This window comes from Equus caballus, chromosome X (assembly GCF_041296265.1).
Source record: "Equus caballus isolate H_3958 breed thoroughbred chromosome X, TB-T2T, whole genome shotgun sequence".
NCBI lineage: Eukaryota > Metazoa > Chordata > Mammalia > Perissodactyla > Equidae > Equus > Equus caballus.
In genome coordinates, this window is record NC_091715.1 from 129,839,736 (window position 1) to 129,859,725 (window position 19,990).

At 40.2% G+C, this 19,990-nt stretch overlaps 1 protein-coding gene across 2 annotated transcripts; it reads left to right on the forward strand.

Annotated features, from left to right (window-relative positions):
- Positions 1-554: 554 nt before the first annotated feature.
- Positions 555-18,114, forward strand: HTATSF1 (HIV-1 Tat specific factor 1). 2 transcript variants are annotated; one of them, XM_023634479.2, is made up of 10 exons: positions 555-984; positions 1,102-1,342; positions 3,082-3,262; positions 4,209-4,256; positions 5,149-5,303; positions 7,270-7,433; positions 8,550-8,649; positions 13,810-13,899; positions 14,944-15,081; positions 15,835-18,114. In XM_023634479.2, exons 2-10 carry the CDS (start codon positions 1,157-1,159, stop codon positions 17,092-17,094), a joined length of 2,322 nt encoding a protein of 773 aa, XP_023490247.2. In that variant the 5' UTR covers positions 555-984; positions 1,102-1,156; the 3' UTR covers positions 17,095-18,114. The 2 variants fall into 2 exon arrangements, with proteins under 2 accessions (XP_023490247.2, XP_023490248.2); XM_023634480.2 differs by having other exon boundaries at positions 560-980.
- The last annotated feature ends 1,876 nt before the right edge of the window (positions 18,115-19,990 follow it).

Below are 19,990 nucleotides of genomic sequence, written 5' to 3' on the forward strand. Positions count from 1 at the left end.
CCCAATTAAAAAACACAGACCTCTTCATTTTCAGCACTATGTATAATTCCCGGGGGAAAAGTTCTGTTTAGAGGAAAAAGCATTCCGTATCTTTGTAAAAGACAAAAAAAAACAAGTCGGCCCGTAAAGCTGGTGTTTACACATCGATGTTTACATTTAAGTCTCAGGGTTGGAGCTTGAGCATCTCTGAATCATGGAGTATGAGAGGGGGGTAACTGCTGCCCTCCCTCCCTTTCCAGAGTCCGTCTCCAGCCTGAAGGCGGCATCGGAGAAATAAAAGGAGGGGGATCAAGCTTCGAAAAGACGTTTGGTTCTTCCACCCATCGTTCGTTCATTCATTCACTCACTCACTCACTCATTCAGTACGCACTAGACACCAAACCCTGTGATAGGAACTTAGGCTACCCAAACGAAGCAGAGCCTCCGCCTATCCTAGAAAAACCCTAAAGAAACGAGTAAAAGACTTGTTTGCCACACGGAGGAGGGGCCTCTGGGCGAAGGAGGCGCCTCTTTTGCTCCAGCCAGACAAACCTGTCCTGCCCACCCCATCCACTCCCCCAAGATGGCGGCGCCCGCCGAGTGGGAAGGTTCCCACGCCTTCGGAGTGGCGGCCCGGCCCGGCTCGGCCCTGCCCGCCGCGGCCCCCACGGACCCACGGACCCCTGCGCCCCGCGCCCCGCGCCCCTCGCCCCTCGCCCCTCCCGCGCCGCGCGCGGGCAACAGCACGCGGCAGCAGCGCGCCCCGCCCTGCCCGCACCTCGGGCCCGCGTCGGCGCCTGTTGACGCCACGGTGGGCGTGTCGGCGCGACCCGCGACGTCGCGACGCGCCGACAATGGCGACTGCGTCAGCCTGAGCGGGCCTCCCTTTTCAAGTAATTTCCTGACGTCGCCGCGGGGGCCTCAGACCCGGGCGGCGGCGCGCGGGCGCGCAGCGTTCGCGCCCTGGACCGAGCGGCGGCGCCGAGGCCCGGCGGAGCGAGGCAGGTGGGCAGCGGGCGGCGGGGGCCCGACTCCCGGGGGGCTGCTGGGGCGCGGCGGGGCGCGGGCCGGGGACGGCGGGGCGCGGGGCGCGGGCCGAGCGCGCTTTCTCTGCCCCCGCAGCGTCCTCTCGGCCTCTGGGCTCGCCTGGACCCTGCCCCCGGGCTAAGTCGGCACCATGAGCGGCGGCAACTTGGATGGCAACGACGAGTTTGATGAGCAGTTGCGAATGCAAGAATTGTATGGAGACACCAAGGACGACAACAGCCAGAAAGATCCCGGCGGGGAGACCGAGGCTTTCGGGCAGCAGCCGGCTGACACCCCCTACGAGTGGGACCTGGACAAGAAGGCTTGGTTCCCTAAGGTAAGAGAGTGGCACGGGCGCCACCGCAGAGCGGCCCGCCAGGGCAGCCTGGCTTGGCGCTCCTTTTACGTTTTCTTTGCCGAGGTCCTGGGTTAGAGCCCCCATGGATAGTGACGTGGTTTTTGTTGTGTCTGTTGCAGAACTGATGTGTAAAGGAACGTAAATCTTTAGGGCGATGTCTTCAATGTAATTTGACTCTTAAGTCTTTTCTATGCTTTATTAGTTTTGCCTGTGAAGGTCACAGTTGGTTATTACATTGGTGAGTACTTTTTATTGCAAAGAGGAGAAACACCAAGAGCAAATTTAGGAATGCAAGAATTATCCTAGGAATGCAGATGTTTAGCTTTTGTGCTATGTGCAAAATGCAGCTTCTTGATTTGAAAAGAAAAGTAGTCATTTATAAACCTTTACCAATTGAACTTTGCACGTCTCTTTAATTTCCTATAAAATTTCGTCCCTAGACTCAACTGTTTGAACCCTATAACCATAGGAATATGACTAGAGGTGCAAAGAATATGGTTGGAAAAGGTCTGTGTATATTTATTTAGAGTACTTGGAAATTGTTAAGTATTGTATTTCAGCTTGGGAGTCAAATAAACTGGTGTTAAACTTGGTTCTGTGAACTTTTCAGTAAAAGTCTCCTGTTAATCAGTCTCATATGGGTAGAAAAAAGGATACCAATAGCATACTAATTGACTTGCAAGCCAGTAAATACAAACTGTGTCTCCATTGTGTCATTTGACTGTTGTTTAAAAAACTATTTCAACTTTCTTCAAAAAACTATTTCAACTTTCTTCTTTCCCTTTTTTCTTTGCGTATGTATTCCGTTGTCTCCAAATTGTTAAATTTATGTTTTCACTTCTGTCCTGGTGGTGCCAGGTCCAGTGCAGACTTGGTTTCTTCAGCTTTCTGAGTGGTTTTAACAGTACTCTGGTGATGGACTAATTTGTGACTCTATCTTTTTATGTTATGAAAGATCGTACCTCTTCAAACTTTGCGTTTAAAATTTTCCCCATTCCTTTGTATGCTTACCATTGATCGGTATGAAGAGATAACTACATATCTTTCCTTGTGCAATTGTGCTTTTTTCCCTAAAAACCAGGAAGCTGATAGATGTGAGTTGGATTTGTTCTTAATTTGTTCACACTAAATGATAATGTGATTTAGATAGTGATAGAGTTAAATAAGCATTTAATTTTACCGTTGTTAGCCCTTTCCTTTATATACCAAATCAGAGTTCCGTTTTCTCTGTTCTCTGCACACAGGTATTTAAAATTTTAGTGTGCGTAGACTGCGCATCTATATAGTGAAAGAAAAATTGATTGTGTTGTTAGATTATTACTTGATTATTGGTTTTTATTCTGTTTTATTGTTATCTGATACTTCCTTTGTTCCATGTACTCGTAGCCTTAGTCAAGTAGACTGTAGAGAGGTAGTAATTTATAAAAGAATCAACTAGAAAAGGTGCCAACATCACTTAAAACGCTTTAATAGTATCTCAGATTTTGTTTTGATAATTGATGTACCCATTTCTTATTTTTTATCATTTTACACACAGTTTTCTATATAAAGTGACTGTTCTTGCGTTTACACTTTAATTACTATCACTGTTATCTACGGAAGCACTTTGTATTAAGTTGTATAACTGAATATGGTGTAATTTAACACAGCATAACCTTTTCATGGGAGGAAAGTATTTTTTAATTTCTGTATGTGTATGGATTGAATTTCTCGTTTAGATCACTGAAGATTTCATTGCCACGTATCAGGCCAATTACGGCTTTTCTAATGATGGCGCATCTAGCTCTACTGCAAATGTGCAAGACGTCAGCACTAGGGCTGCAGAGGAACCTCCGCAAAGAAAAACCCCCGAACCCAGTGATCCCAAGAAGAGGGGAGAGAAGAGAAAGGCTGATTCAGGCAAGTGGATTTAGCTTGCAAAACATGAGTGTAAGAATTACGACTGTGAGTGTGTGTATAGATAGCTACTTTTTGGAGAATTATAATAGCTTTGAAGGAATCATAAGATGATGATTTTTTAAATTATTATTTGGGTGCATATGTTGGCTCTCACACTACCTTGTGAGCATTGGGTAGGCTGTTTCACCTCTTTACCTCAGTTTCTTCCTTTGCAAAATAGAGCTATTATTAGGGGATTATCAGAAATTCTGATTGTAAGGTTATTTTTGTTTGTGTATGTATGTTTAATTAAATTGAATTCAGATCAGTGTTGCTTCGGCTTGGCCATATCTAATACAGTAGGTTGGAGTCAGAAACAACTTATGTGTGCCAGGGCCTAAAGTCAGTGCAAGGATGAGTTTTTTTGTTTTTGTTTTTGTTTTCCTGAGGAAGATCAGCCCTGAGCTAACATCTGTTGCCAATCTTCCTCTTTTTGCTTAAGGAAGATTGCCGCTGAGCTAACATCTGTTCTAGTCTTTCTCTATTTTGTATGTGGGATGCTGCCACCGCCCGGCTTGATGAGCACACCACTCATCAAGGTCATGTAGGTCCGTGCCTGGGATCCGAGCCTGCGGACCCTGGGCTGCCGAAGCGGACTGTGCTGAACTTAATCGCTATGCCATAGGGCTAGCCCCAAGGATGAGTTTTTTTATTAAGGTAGTATCAGAATCATAAAGAACCAAGATACACTAGCCGTCTTTTTTCAGACAAGGCTCTGAAACTAATTATCTGGCAAAAGATCTGTGTCTTTGAAAGCCGGACAGTGAGTTGAGTTAGTCTGTCTGTTCTAAAGGTAAGAAAAAGTTCCTGGAGGTTTCGAGAAACTGCTACGTTGTTAAGATTTCATAATGTGACACTTACCTTTTCTTGCGTGTGTTTCATTTATTTATTTCATTTTGATTTTTAGGGTGGTTTCACGTTGAAGAAGGGAGAAATACAAATGTATATGTGTCTGGTATGTATACCTTTTTAAACAAATTTACAGTAGGAAATATTTGATTTTCAGATTTTTCACAAAGTGATTTTTAGTTTTCAGTTTCTCTGAAGTCTAATTTTTATCATTGTGTCAATATTTTTGGTTTAGCTGTTTACGTTAGTGAGGAATATGTTTATTTATTACAAAACTAGGAAAAATTAAGTGTATGTAACCTTGCATGGCATGCTTTTTGTCTGATTTAGGCAACTTATGGCACTTTGCCTCTTAGATTCAGTGATACAAGGCCTTAGTGAAGCATAATTTAATGTATACTGTCATGTGTCGCTTTACGATGGGAATACGTTCTGAGAAATGTGTCATTAGGCGACATTGTTGTTGTGTAAACACCATAGATTGTACTTACACAAACCTAGATGGTATAGCCTACTACACACCTAGGCTATATGGTACTCATGGGATCAGCATTGTATATGTGGTCCATTGTTGACCAAAACATCATTATGTGGCACATGAGTATATTTGAATACGTTAAAACATGAAATTTCCTCAATTCTATAGATTTGAGATTTTTTACATACATTTAGAAAATCGAAATTGTGCTCATCTAAGTTGTAGATTTCTAATTGATAGAATGCTAAGTAACCCTCATTTTTATTGAGAAGCTTTTATAAATTTTTGTTTTAATTTTGCTTGGGGAAGATCAGCCCTGAGCTACCATCTGTGCCAGTTTTCCTCCACTTTTTTTATGTGGCTCACTCCCACAGCATGGCTGATGACTGGTGTAGGTCCGTGCCCGGGATCCAAAGCCGTGAACCCAGGATGCTGAAGCAGAGCACACCGAACTTAACCACTATGCCACGGGGCCAGCCCCTATAAATGTCTTTTTAAACAATTTTTCCTAATGTTACAGGTTTGCCTCCAGACATTACAGTGGATGAATTTATACAGCTCATGTCCAAGTTTGGCATTATTATGAGAGATCCTCAGACAGAAGAATTTAAGGTCAAGCTTTACAAAGATAATCAAGGAAATCTTAAAGGAGATGGGCTTTGCTGTTATTTGAAGGTTAGTTATGTGGCCAAGTAAGTTTCTCATATCTCCATTTTTAACTCAGGAACCAGAGCTATAATTATGTATATATGATAACTGAGACTGAGACCTTTTCAAAACAGGCTATGAAGAAAACTGACATTTCAGATTGCCCCTGTGCGTATCACATTGGTAAGATTACTCACTTGTTGGTCTAAGAAAACTATGTTATCAGGTCAAGGTATTATATAAGTTGGATGGCTGAAGTGCTTCTTTTACTTAAAGGAATTCTCACTGCAGAGATCTCTGTAGGAGTGTATGCATATAGTCAGTTCAGAACACATTTGGAAAATCCACGAAGAAAAAGAAAGCCAGTAACGTTTTATTTGCCCAGTGGAATGAATTAGACCAGGGTTTCTGCAAATTCCAGCCCACTGCCTGTCTTTCAAATAAAGTTTTGTTGGAACACTAACACATTCGTTCATTTACACATTTCGTGTTTCAACAGCAGAGTTGAGTGGTTGCAACACAGACCATGTGGCCCACAAAGTGTAAAATACTTACTGACCAGCCCTTTACAAAAGACGGTTTCTGGCCCCTGAATTAGGTTATAAAGGAGGTGATAGCTTATGCTTACTGCTTTGAAGTGTATTTTGAATGGGAGAGAACAGAGTGGTATTAACAGACATTTGCAGAATTTTATGTATTCCTGGTACCATAAATTGCACAGGGAAAGCCCAGTGTGAGAGGCAGCCATCATTTCTGGAACACTTACCACCTTAGGAACATGTGTTACACATTCTTGCAGGGGACAAAAGAAAGGGGCATGATGATGACATGTACATATGTCACAGAACCTGAAAATAATTAAAAAGTAAAATCAAAGTGATAAAACAAGAGTATAAACACCAGGGCTGTGTTGTGAGCATGCAACATGTCAACGAAGTCAGAAGGGGAGGGTTGAGCTGACAGCTCTTCAGGAGGTAGGTTCCACTTGGTTCTTGACCCTGATGGCAATGGGATATGGATATGACCGTTATAGGAAGGGAGTTAACGTAATTTTCAAATGTAAGGAGATTTGAGAGTTTTATAAGTTCTTCAAGGATTGTTAAAAATCTGTCAACAGATTCTTAGAGGGGTTGATTGGATTTTTAAATGTTTTAAAGAGAAAAATGGGGTTTTGAGAAACTTTTTACATATACAGTTTATGACCCGTAAAAGTGCAAGGCTGGCAAACTAGTACATTGAGTTCCAGAAGAATATAGTTAATTGTTCCAGGATCCACATTTCATTTCGCAGCTGAGTTCAGGTGTCCTTTTGTATTCTCCTCAGGTCCTCAGATCTTTGACTGTGTAGGGCTGACAGCTGCCCCCTTTGTATAGGACCCAGAATCCACAAATGTATTGAATGTATAAGCCATCAGATAATCATCTTCTACGTCTCAGTATATTGCAGACCTACATTTTAATTGGCGAACAAAAAAATTAAAGGCTGGCTATGTTATTGCAAGTTCCTTGAGTCATCTAGTCTTTTAAGTAGGAATATTTTAGAACTTTAAAACTGGAATGCACCTTAAAAATCATGCAAAGCCATTTGCCTCATTGTATAGATGAGAAATTGAGACTCCAGGAGGCAAAACTACTTTTCCAATAATGATATGATTTATTGAGCACCTGCTATATGCCAGTCACTATCCTTTCTGTGCATTTTTTCATTTCGTTTTGTCAAGAACCCTGCCAAGAAGGCATTTCTATTTCCATTACAGATGAAGAAACTGGGGCTCAGGGAGCTTGAATAACTTGCCGAGGTTCACATGCCTGGTTCGAGACAGCTATATCTTGAAAGCAGCTTTCCTGATAGACATTCTAGAGTTTTTTATCCTAGAGTAGGTAGTTATATTTAAATCTTTATTGGATGTATAGTCAGAATTCATCTAAAAAACTCCCGAAATTTCATGTCAGTGTGTAACTTACCGACCGTATCTTGTTTTACCTTTATAAAGAGAGAATCTGTGGATCTCGCATTAAAACTTTTGGACGAAGATGAAATTAGAGGCTATAAATTACATGTCGAGGTGGCACAGTTTCAACTAAAGGGGGAGTATGATGCCTCAAAGAAGAAGAAAAAGTGCAAAGACTACAAGAAAAAATTGTCTCTGCAGCAAAAGTTTGTGGTTTTTATTTTTCTTTCCTTTTCGATAGATTTCATATAAATATCCTAGAGTATATTTTGGTAATAGCCACCTAGTTTTGTTCCATCAAATATGCCTACAAATTATTTTAAAAGAATGTCATTAGCTCATCAGGAACCTTTGGTAATCGGTACAATAGGATGATTTGGCAGTGGTGGTGGTTTTCATTTTCTGGGGTGTTCATTTGTAGTGTATCAGGGGCTTAGATGAGATGAGAGCCATGTCTTTAGAAAATGTTGAACATCAGATTAAATAAAATAGTTTAGGCTTGTAAACCAGGGCTATTAGTTCATTCTTGATGTGGATTGAAATTAGCTATACCAGGAGCTAAATTTTTATATACATGTTTGTTAACAGGAATTAGAAATTAGAAATGATAGGTTTTATCATTGTATTTACTATGTATATAGCGTATACATAATGTCATCAAGTTTCTATTAATTCATTCGTTTAGTATGTTTCCTGAAATGTGCTATTTTTAAGAAATTAGCCAAAATAAGTACTTTTATCAGAATGAGTTCTAAAAACACTTCTGACAGTATGCTGGAACTAATGATGAAATGATCATAAAAGTGTTTAGTTGTGATGTCCTATAGTTTTTACAAGAATAGTTAGAATAGATACCTGCAAATTTTATAAACAATATCAGTAAAATTTAAGATCGTAACAAAGAGTGAGTAGTTTTAAATATTTCAGTGCAGTTTGTTCTTTATAATCATAAAATGCCTAAAAAGCAATACAGTTTTCATGTATTTTTTGGTCTCAAAGTATATCTTCCTAGATAGTCATACATACTAAATAATTAGCAATTTTTCCAGAGTCTCATTGGAATAATTGTGACCGGACAACAGTTCTAGGAAAAAAATATGTTCTGGAGATTTCAGATACTGGGACCATCTTTCACCTGCCCATTATTTTTATTTCAGAAAGTTTTCTGAATGGAACTGTGACTAAAATACACAATGTTGTTTGGAATCAAATAATTATCGTTATTAATTGCTCAATAAAGGATTATATTAATGACTCATTTTCTCTCTCTCCAACAAGTGTGGAGCAAAATTCACTTTCTTGTTGCTACTTTATTGCATTAGGCAGTTGGATTGGAGACCTGAAAGAAGAGCTGGACCATCCCGAATGCGCCACGAGCGAGTTGTCATCATTAAAAATATGTTTCATCCTATGGATTTTGAGGTAGGAGGCAGTATTCTTACCGATGAAAACATTGATACGCGTTCTTTCAAAAGAGCCCAGAGCTTACTGTACCCCACCTTTCCCATGTCCCAGCCCACACATTTATGTCGTCATCAAGATAGAAAAATGGAGCCCAAATTCAGTCGAAGTTTGCAGATTTTCCCATGTTTAGCCCAGTGTTCTTTTATTTGTACACCAGGTAGGACTGTTTAATACCCATACTGTGCCCCCAGACAGCACCTACTTGGTATGGGAAATCATTAAAAATATAGTCCTTTAAGGGTTTCTGGGGAGTTGCTGGTGGATTTTGAGTGCAGTTCAACAAGTAAGGGCTGATTTTGGTGGGGAGGAGCAGCTTCACGCTTGTAAATGAAAACTTCACTTTGGGACTCAAAGTTTGAGTCTTAGAAAACCTTAGGTTAATGAAATAGAACCACTGATGTTTGAATAATGGAGGTTGTTTTTTGGAACCTAATTTCTACAGAACTCTGTAGTGGCTCTTAGGACTTTATAATACTAAATGTCCGTGTAGAATTCCAAGAACAGCAGATAAAAGTGAGTAAAGGAAGAAGAGCTACTAGAGAGGTTTAAGGAATATTAGTTGCCGTCAGAGTACCTTGTGTTGCATTCTGCCTCTTGTTCTAACCTCTGTCTTTGGCGCAGACCGATAGGATCGTTCATGGAACAGTTCTTTATTCTCTGCCTGGATTCTGAAATTAACGATAACCAATTTCACATCAGAAAAAAACGTTCATGATGCAAAACTCCAGGTTTATAAATGATCTAGTTGCTACCAAAGCTCATTCTTGTTCCTTTTGTGCATTTATACAGAGTGAGAATGGCAATATTGTTTTAGTTCCCTTAGAGAGGGCCCCAAAATGGCCTCTTGAGCTCCATGCCAGCGAATGGTGATGTGATAGCGTTTGCTGTGCACCTGTGGGGTCTGCGTATCTTTTGAGGGCACTAGGAAGATACATGGGATCTATGTATGTTTGATGTCTCTTCTGACTAGAATCATGAAGAATCTTGGAATATAGCAGAGCTGCTTTAGACTTTCACTGTTAATGAAATATGTTTAAAAACCACACGTGTACATATGCACACTAGATACTTTTTGACACACTGTCCTTGCCAGGTGGGCCTTTGAAAGAAATGCGTAGATGGGTCATGGTATCTAGTCTATTTCGTATGATTATTAACATTTTATCCTTCTGGTAAGTAAGTGGTTTTTTTAATTAGGTGAACCATTAATGTCCATCTCTTGAAGTCCTTGATTCACACATTCCATCTCCTAACACTTGAATGTGAATATAAATGCAAACTTAATTCAAGTTATCTGGAAACTCTGCAAGTAGAAGTGTGTTGTGTAATTACGTCTATTTTTGTTTCTGCCTTCTGCCTTGCTCATTGAGACACTCATTTGAGTCTAGCTATCACCCTGGGCAAACTTAGTTTTTCCTAGCTTAACACATATGCTTTCCTCCAGAAAGCCACTTTTATTCTACCTTGACCCCTACAAATTCCCTCCAGTGGATATTTTTAAGGATAGAAGTTTCATACTTGTAAATTCTTTTTTTTTTTTTTGAGATTGGCACCTGAGCTAACAACTGTTGCCAATCTTTTTTTTTTTTTCCCCTGCCTTATCTCCCCCAAATTCCCCTCGGTACATAGTTGTATATCTTAGTTGCAGGTCCTTCTAGTTGTGGCATGTGGGACACTGCCTCAGCCTGGCTTGATGAGCAGTGCCATGTCTGCGCCCAGGATCTGAACTGGCGGAACCCTGGGCCGCTGTAGCAGAGCGTGTGAACTTAGCCACTCGGCCACGGGCCCGGCCCCATGCTTGTAAATTCTTGATTGATTAAAAAAACCCTTCCTTTGGAGTTTAGAGCCTTTATGCTACCCTGTTGTGTTCCCTTCATAGCGTTTATTATCTGTATCTCCTCTACTAGAATGTGAGCTCTAGAGCCAGGGCTCTGTCGGTCTTGTTTTCTGTTATATTCACAGTGTTTAGAATTGTACCTGGCACACAGTAGGCCCTCAATATATATTTTATTAATAGTCTCTCAATATTTATATGAAGGAAAAGTGAAAGAGTGATTGAAACCCTTGTTACTCTCAAGGCAGAATCTTTTCATTCATTCAATGGATAAAACATTTTCTCTTTAGCGTCTTTGCAAATGAAGGAAAGTTTTCTTTTCAGACCCCTATTCCGCAAAGGCTAGGGGGCCAGTGATGGGCTTCATAGTTCTCAGCAGAGAAACCCTTGGTGCCATCCTTGTTTGCCTGCCTGCCTGGTCTTGTGAGGTCTGGCAAGCTTGATGAGAGCCTGTCAATCAGAGGGACTACAGGCAGTCTTGTTTTTTGTGGGCCTGATCGTCAAAGTATATCAGTATAGGCCTGTCTGACATAGTAGACTGTCCAGTATGGTAAACTCTAGCCATATGTGGTTGTTTAAGTTTAAATTAATACAAATGAAATAAAACTAAAAATTCAATTCCTCAGTTGTATTGGCTACACGTGGCTAGTAGCTACGATGTTGGATAGTGCAGGTAGTCCTTTCTGTCACCACAGGAAGTTCTATCATGCAGCGCTGGTGGAGACATATCACTCGTGATAGAGGTGTTCAATGGGAAAACCTGCCTTCATTGGACGCCTTTGAGGGAGTGTTTGATTTGAGTGAAGATTCCATATGAATCTAAAGAACAGACATGAGCATTGAGCTTTGTAGTGGAAAACAAAAACTGAATTGTCAGGGTACCTGGGGTGTCAGAAAGAAATCAGATTTAGGGGGGATGTAATATATTTTTATTCCAAATGGTTGACCAGTATTAGAAGCAAAATACCTAAAAATACTCCTTGGTGTCAGGGTGAACAGTGAAGGCTAATATCTTTAATGTAACTTAGAGAGTTTTCAGTATTTAATTCAAAGCCTTATTTAAAAATGCATGCCTGGCAAATTTGAATCCCAAGAGATGAAGAATCGAAACTCAGATGCAAAGGTAGATTTCTCATTGTGTATACCAGCACTGTCCTATAGAAATGTAATGTGAGTCACGTGTATAATTTAAATTCTTCTAGTAGCTACAATAAAAATATAATGTGAAATGGGGAAATTTATTTTAATGATGAATTTTATTTAACCCAATATATCCAAAATATAATTTCCACATGTAATATAAAAATATTAATGAGCTACGTTACATTGCTTTTTTTTCCTTTGGTGCTAAATCGTCGCAATGCGGTGTTCGTTTCACACTTGCAACACACCTCAATTTGGACTAGCCATATTTAAAGTGCTCAGTAGCCATGTGTGGTTAGTGTCTTGGACAGTGTAAGTTTAGATTGGAAAGGAAAGAAGTATGGTTTATTTCTTCCTGGGAAAAAAAAACACCACCCTGGGAAAAAAATAAGAGCGTCGACTGCAGGAGGTCTCATTGTATCAGTCTGATTTTAGTATCAAGTCTATTGCTTGCAAAGTGTTGTCTTTAAAAAATTTCCATGCTTAGCTATGTTGAAGAGTTTTCCTAGAGGAGGGAATTATTATCTTTAAGCTTCAAGATAGTATGCAGCAGCAAAGATAAATTATTTTTTCAAACTAGTATAACAGAAAATGGAAGTCTGGGGAGACTGGCTATGATTTGATATCCTCATAGGAAAAGCTCTGAGACTTTGATGTAGAAATAAAGAAGGTGATGCTCCCCTCCCCCAACAATGGAATCACACCTAAATTTGTCCAGTATTTGAAACAATTTTTCTTTGTTTTTAATGTAATCTTGATTTCCCTTGGCGAATAAAATAGAGGTATTAGGAATAGTTTATCAAACTCTGAGAAAGCTTTTCTTGACTGTTCACTGTGTGTAAATGACTGCTGTGTTCGGTGAGGTATACAAAACTCATTCCAACACGATTCCTGCCTTCAGAAAGCGTACAGTCTGAGTGGAGCTAACCACCCACATCCCTGAAAGCCACGTCAAGACTTTACCAAATGACTCATGCTCCATTCCGCGCAGATCTGATAATTATATATAAAACAAATTGACGTCCTCTCCGAAGTTACATTTTATAGGTGAGGGGAAATCCCAAGTCCTGCCAACTATAGGTTTAGATGCCTCAGATTTATCAGATATTATATTTTTTATTCGATTTCAGTAACTGCCTAGTAGTAGTTTCTGTTTGCTTTTTGGGAGAAATTTAGGAGGGAATAGCTACTGTTTGTAGACGTTGTGAGACGGAGGAACTTAAATGTTGCTAAAAAGTGTGGGTCTATTTCAATAAGAATTTGTAGTTGAGATATCCTTATTTATATTTGTATGTAGTTGAAATGCAAGTTGATAATGTAACTTTTTCTGACCTTTTTTCGTGCATTGGGACTTGGAGAAAGGTTTGTGAATTCCCATGGGAAATCTTAAATTGTGTTGTTGTGATGGGGAGGGTCCACCTGAGCTTAAGCCCGCTGGAAGCCGCGGTGCTTGAGTGGTCTTAATAGACTCGTAGTTGCACGAAAGCGACGGCTGAGAATGTGTTTTATTGTGTGCTTAATAACCGCTCTTTATTTGTGTAGTTCTGTTGAAATGTGGTAGGAGACAAGATGAACAGTAATCCTTATAGGTGAGGTTTATGCTGTGAGTTAAAATAGAATCTCGGAAGCCCGAAGAACACTCTTAGAACACTTAGTCAATGAAGGGGATATCTCTCCCCATCACAACATTTCTGTCAGTAGGAATCTTTGCAAAACACAAAGCTACGGGCTCTCATCTCATTGCTGTAGTCACGAGGCCCGTGCAGAACATAGGAATTAGCGGTCTCTGACTTCAAATGTGCCACAGGACTTCTCCAGCCCTCACAGCTCCTGTTGTTTGGGATTTCCGTTCCTACTCCCTCCCCTCTCCTTTGCTCCTGCACCTTTCACACCTTACATTGCAGCCTCATGTACTTATCCGTTTCCTCTGTCATACGGGCCAGACTTGTAGTAGTAGCAGCAGCCGTGGTAGTCTAACTTCATTTAATTTGGACTCTTCTAAATTTTGTAGACTACTGACAAACATAACTAACCTTAAGTAAAGCGTTTATTCGTTGGATTGTCAAAGCAAGAAATTTGATTTTTAGAATTTGTCCTTAAAGAAGGGAGGAAACCCATTTTAATCATGAGTGTTTTTGCAGGATGATCCGTTGGTGCTGAATGAGATAAGAGAAGACCTCCGAGTAGAGTGTTCAAAGTTTGGACAAATTAGGAAGCTCCTTCTCTTTGATGTAAGTTCATGGCTTGGACAAATGATTCCTAAAGTAATCATTCTTCTGGTTTAATAAGTTATTAGCAGATGTCGGTAAGCCCCCAAATTTTAGATTAATGTTTGTATATAGTAGGTCTGCTATCTGGTGGGAGTAATCTGTTAGCAATAATTAGATGAACATGGATTGTAAGTCAAGGCTCTGATAGACATGGTATGCCTTGATTATTTTTCTTTATCAACGCTCTCTAGTATATGATCTGGTGAAAGTATAAGAAAAATGTATAAGACCTTAGGGTTCCCTATTTGCCCACGTTTCCCCCTCTTTGTGAATATTCTCCTGTATGTTTCCCTTCTCACCCTTTCTCTGTGTATGTGAGGAAGATTGGTCCTGAGTTAATATCTGTGCCAGTCTTCCTCTATTTTGTATGTGGATTGCCGCCCCAGCATGGCTTGATGAGATCTGAAGCCATGGGCCACTGAAGTGGAGCACGCTTAGTCTAAGCACAATGCCACCGGGCCAGCCCTGTTCTCACTCTTTTTTAACTTCCAAAATCGACAAAATAATTAAGAGTCACTGTTTATTGGTTCTGTACTACAAACCATTTTACATGTTATCTCACTAATCTTCACAATCCTTTGAGGTAGGTAGGTGCTATTATACCCATTTTAGAGATGAGGAAGCTGAAAGTTTAGAGATTGAGCACCTTGCCCAAAGTCCTTCAGCTACTAGCTGGCAGAGCCAGGGATGAGTCCCAGGGCTATTTGACTTCAGAGTCCAGGCTCTTAACAACTATACTGTCTTTATACTGCTTCTCATTAGACAGTGTTGTCAGCAGAAACATTTCCAAGGACATCACACTTGGTTCTTGCTAGACAAGATTAAGCTAAAGAAGCTGCTAGCTGCGTGTCCCTGGCTGAGGTGAAAGGGAAGAAAGTTGTCATACATAAAATCTTTTAGCTCAAACTATCAGAGACAACACTATTACTTCGCTATTTTGTCAAATGTGTGTGTTTTATTTTTAATTTTCTCATTCATTCTGTCTTTTTCTTCCTGTCTTTCTAGAGACACCCAGATGGTGTGGCCTCTGTGTCCTTTAGAGATCCAGAGGAGGCTGATTATTGTATTCAGACCCTCGATGGAAGGTGGTTTGGTGGCCGTCAAATCACTGCCCAAGCGTGGGATGGGACTACAGATTATCAGGTACGTTCTGCAACTGTCAAGGGCACACAAACGGTTTCATTACCAACAAATCCTGCTGTAGCAGTCCTTCAGATAAGTTTTGGATTGGTTCGATCTGCTTAATGTAACAGTACTTCTTCTAAGTAATACTTTGTGTTTAGAGCAAAGAAAGAACAATATTTGTCTTTCCGTTTATAAGTCTGAAATTTTGAAGCTTGCTCAGAATAGTGATAAGAACATGTTAAACCAAAATGTTTCTCTTCCTTTCTGTGTTGTAAAGTTCAGAGTTCAAATATTAACTTTTTAATTGCTGAGACATTTCTGCAATACTTTGTTGTTGGGCATTTGTTTGAATGATCTCTTAAGGTCATCTCTAGTAAATCAAGATGTGAAGTTTTGAAAACTGAAGATAGGGAATTGCTTTGATTTCCTAAAATGAGATGCCTCAGGGTACTTTGATTAATGTTAGAAATGCCCAAAGTGGCCGGCCCTGTGGCCGAGTGGTTAAGTTCGTGTGCTCTGCTTCATTGGCCCAGGGTTTCACTGGTTCAGATCCTGGGCGCGGACATGGCACCGCTCATCAAGCCACGCTGAGGCAGCATCCCACATGCCACGACTAGAAGGACCCACAACGAAAATATACAACTGTGTACCAGGGGGCTTTGGGGAGAAAAAGGAAAAATGAAATCTTTAACAAAAAAAGAAATGCTCAGAGATGTTAGTACTTCTTTTTGCCTGAAACTTCTTTTAATGGCAGTTTCCATTTGTGCACAGGTGGAGGAGACCACAAGAGAGAGGGAGGAAAGGCTGAGAGGATGGGAGGCTTTCCTCAATGCTCCTGAGGCCAATAGAGGCCTCCGGCGTTCAGAATCTGCCTGTGCTTCGGAAAGGGCAGGGCCTTCTAGAGTAAGGCATTTTTCAGAGCACCCTAGCACATCTAAAATGAATGCTCAAGAAGCTGCAACTGCAGTGGTATTTGAAGAACCTATAGATGAAAAGAAGTTTGAAAAGACAGAAGATGGGGGAGAATTTAAAGAAGATGCTTCTGAAAAAGATGCTAAAGAAAGTGGCCCCGAAAAAGAGGCTGCAGAAGGCTGCCCCCAGAAAGAATCGGAAGAAGGCTGCCTTGAAAGAGAGTCTGAGGAAAGCTGCGCCAAAAGAGAGCGTGAAGAAGACTACCCCGAGAGAGAGTGTGGGGAAGGCACTTCCCAAAAGGAGCTTGAAGGGGATAGTCCTAAAAAAGAGTCTAAAGAGAATGGCCCTGAAAGAGAATTCAAAAAGAAGAGACTCAAAAATGACTGTGAAGAGAATGGCCTTAAAAAGGCCACTGAAGAGCATGGCCCTGACGTGGCGTCTGAGGGGGAGGACAGCCCCCAAGAGGAGTCTGGAGAAGACGACTCGGAGGGAGAATCTGAAGATGACTCCTCTGGAAAGCAGTTTGAAGATAGCTTTGAAAAAGAATTTGAAGAAAATGGCTTCAAAAAAGATTTTGATGAGGACGGCTCCGACAAGGAATTTAATGAAAATGTTCTTGAAAAAACGGTAGAAGAAAATGACTCTGAAAAATCAGAATTTGAAGATGACAGCTCTGAAAAAGTGTTTGATGAGGAAGGCTCTGAGAAAGAGTTTGATGAAGAGTCAGACGAAAAGGAAGAAGAGGATGATCCATATGAAAAAGTATTTGATGATGAGTCTGATGAAAAAGAGGATGATGAAGATGCAGATGAGAAGGGGCTTGAAGATGCTGATGAGAAGGAGGAGGAAGAAGATGAAGACGAAAAGGTATTTGAAGATTCTGATGAAAAAGAAGACGAAGAAGCAGATGGAAAGGAAGACGTAGATGAGAAGATGTTTGAAGATGACGATTCCAACGAGAAGTTGTTTGACGATGATTCCAGCGAGAAGTTGTTTGACGATTCCGACGAGAGAGAGACTGTGGGTGGTTTGGGAAATGTTAAGGATGAAGGGCCCCTGTCCACAGGCAGCAGCTTCGTCCTCAGTAGTGATGACGATGACGACGACGATGATATTTAATCGTGAAACTTGCTTTGTAGGGAGATTCCTCCAGCTACATTTTGCCTATGCTCCAGGGTAATTACTAGTAGTGTTACATGAACATGTGCATAGTAGTAGGGTGCCATCAGATTAAAGCATCGAAGTTTTCATTGTTAGCTGTACTTAATGATTTGCAGTATGTGTTATTTGTTCATTAAAACTTCATAGTATAAAATGCAAGTAAACTGGATACTTGTCCTTTGTCAGATTTGTTAAATGCATGCAGAATAATATTTTTTAAAGTATTCTGATTGAAGTTTGTGATATTCAAAAATAAAGATAAGTTGTTAATATGCAGAAACTGAAAGTTGGACTTGCGTTAAATTACATATTAAATTCTAGTTATTGCTTCGTTCATACTAAAGTTTAGTTTTTCTAGGGTCGTGAAAAATCCCATAGGAGTCTCCTTGCCTCCAGCTTTTGTTACCACTTAGGTCCCCATTTCCCCTCTCTGTACCAGAACATGTTAGTAAACTTATGAAGCAAGTGACACTTTGGAGCTTTTCCCTGCCAAGTCCTTGCAAGTTACTTGTATTTGTTTTCATTTCTACCCTCTTTCTATGAAAATTGCCTCTTAGATGTGCAAAAGTGAACTTCCCGAGATCCGCGGCTTTTCCTTATTGAAAATATAGAGGAGATTATAATTCTATTGTGTACCGTTTGGGCCCCCTTAGAATTTAATTGAAGTTATGGGACCTCTCCCCAGAAAAATGTATGCACACACTGCACAACTTTCTGTAGACAGTTTTGAGAGGTTCATGGGTCCCCTCGAGTTGAGCTACTTTTGTCATGCATACTTCTGTTTTTTGTTTTTGTGTTTGTTCTAGAATCACAGTGCCTAGTACTGTGCTAAGTTGTGTAGTCCCAATAAAATTTTGGGCCTTTTCTGATTGTACTTTCCAAATTCAGTATTGATGAATTGACTTCGGATGTAGCATTAAGAAGTTATTCTCATAAATTAGAAGTATTAAAATAAACTGCATTGGCTTTTTTTCATTATACCGTCTGTAAGTGTAATCATTGCTCTCTTTAGAGAGAAAAGAGTTCTTGTACTTCAAGCCAGCGTTCTGAGAATTTTTTAGTTGATGTCTGGGCTTTTAAAAAATCTTCAGGATTTGCACCAGGGGTAAATCAGTAAAAGGTGGAGAAGGTTAAATATAGAAAAATTGCAAACCAGAATCGTGTTCCCCTTTAAAGGTAAGCCAGAAGCATTTAAACACTAAATTTATGGAGAATTAGTTTTCTAGATGAAAGGAAAAGAGTGCTTGATCTTCTGTGCACGATAGTTGGAACACATAAGTGCAACATAAATTAGCTTGAAAACCATTAGAAGGGGGCTGTTTTGATTGCAACATCTTTTCCCTTGCTCCTTAATTTGGTTGATATCACGTTCTCATTCTCTGTTCATGTATAACACTCATGCTCTTCATATAAACACCCTGGAAGCGAAAGTCACAAACAGCTGTAAAATGGTAAATTTATGAGGTGATGATAAATATAAGAGTCATGAAGCACACGCACATGGTCACCTGTTTACTAAGTAATCAGGTTTTATCGGTCCTGAAAATGGAATTTATCGTGAGGCAGCAATACACCCTGTTAACAAAAGAAAAATATGAGGGTGGATTTTAAGCACAGCAATACTCAACAATTACCTGACGGTTTCTAAATGTTAATGCTCCTTAAGACTATGTAGTTTACATAAATATCAAATAATGTATTCAATCCTGAATGCATGAACCAGAAGCGGCTTCAGGGATGCCTTTGAAAGGCTTCAAGGTCCTCCTCTGAGTCTGTCTTGTATAGCAGTGTACCTTGTATAAGAACAAACTTGAAACTTCATGTTAGAAGATAAAAACATTAATGGTCTTTCCGATATTAGTGAAATATTTGAAATCATTAATGCTTTCTACAAAAGGAGCCTGATAGGGCAAAGCTGGAGTAATTTGTTCGAAAGATCTCTTTTCCCTCTCAGCTAACGACAACTGGGCTCTTTCTGAAGCTGGCTCTTGCCAGATTAGTCCATTTGGAAGCCATTACCTCTTCCTCGTTAAAGTGGAATCTCTGTTCCTGGTGTAAATTACTTGGTGACTTCTAAGACAGGAGTTAGCTAATTTTCTGAATACACCTTCAGATAATGTGACTTTTAAAGTAAACCGAACCAAACATTTCAATGTCAGGCCGAGAAGTCCTCTTAATTAGTTTGAACAAAGCCATGGCTTGGAGAACAGTTAGAAGGCTTATAAAGTTGCCCCTCGTGAATATTTGTCAATATTCTTATAGATTGTTTTTTCCTTATTGAGTATCTCTCAGATACAAACTGCATGCCTTTTTTTAGGGGGTCAGGTCACAGTTTGCTCAAATGATTTTTCCCTCATACCACACCTCATTTCCATGACTGGCTTTGTTCATCGCTCTGTAAGTAAAATGCTAACCTGATGTAAGAAAAAATGGTAAAATTATTCCCTTCGGAAATCACAAATTGATATTGCAAACAGCCTAAATTCTTGGACACCAATTTCACAGGGATCAATTACTTGAGAAAAATATTTCATAGTTTAAAGTTTGTTTCTAGGTATTCAGAGTCCTGCAGATTTGTTTTACTTTTCATTTGGACCCAAGAGGACTCTGATGTGATGGTATGTCAGGTGCAGTATTACACTCAAATAGAAAGCATGAGCGGCTTGGCTTGTGTTTATAGCTCAGCTTTCTGGAGAAAGCACAGGCCGTGATATTAAGATGCACCGGTAGTCTCAGACCGGATAAAGAAAGCTAAGACAGCAGCAGTGGCACAAAGGTGGCCTTTCTGCTGCCAATATTCTACTTTTGCACCCCCTCTTAATGTTTCTGCTCAAATGACAAAGATAATATTAGA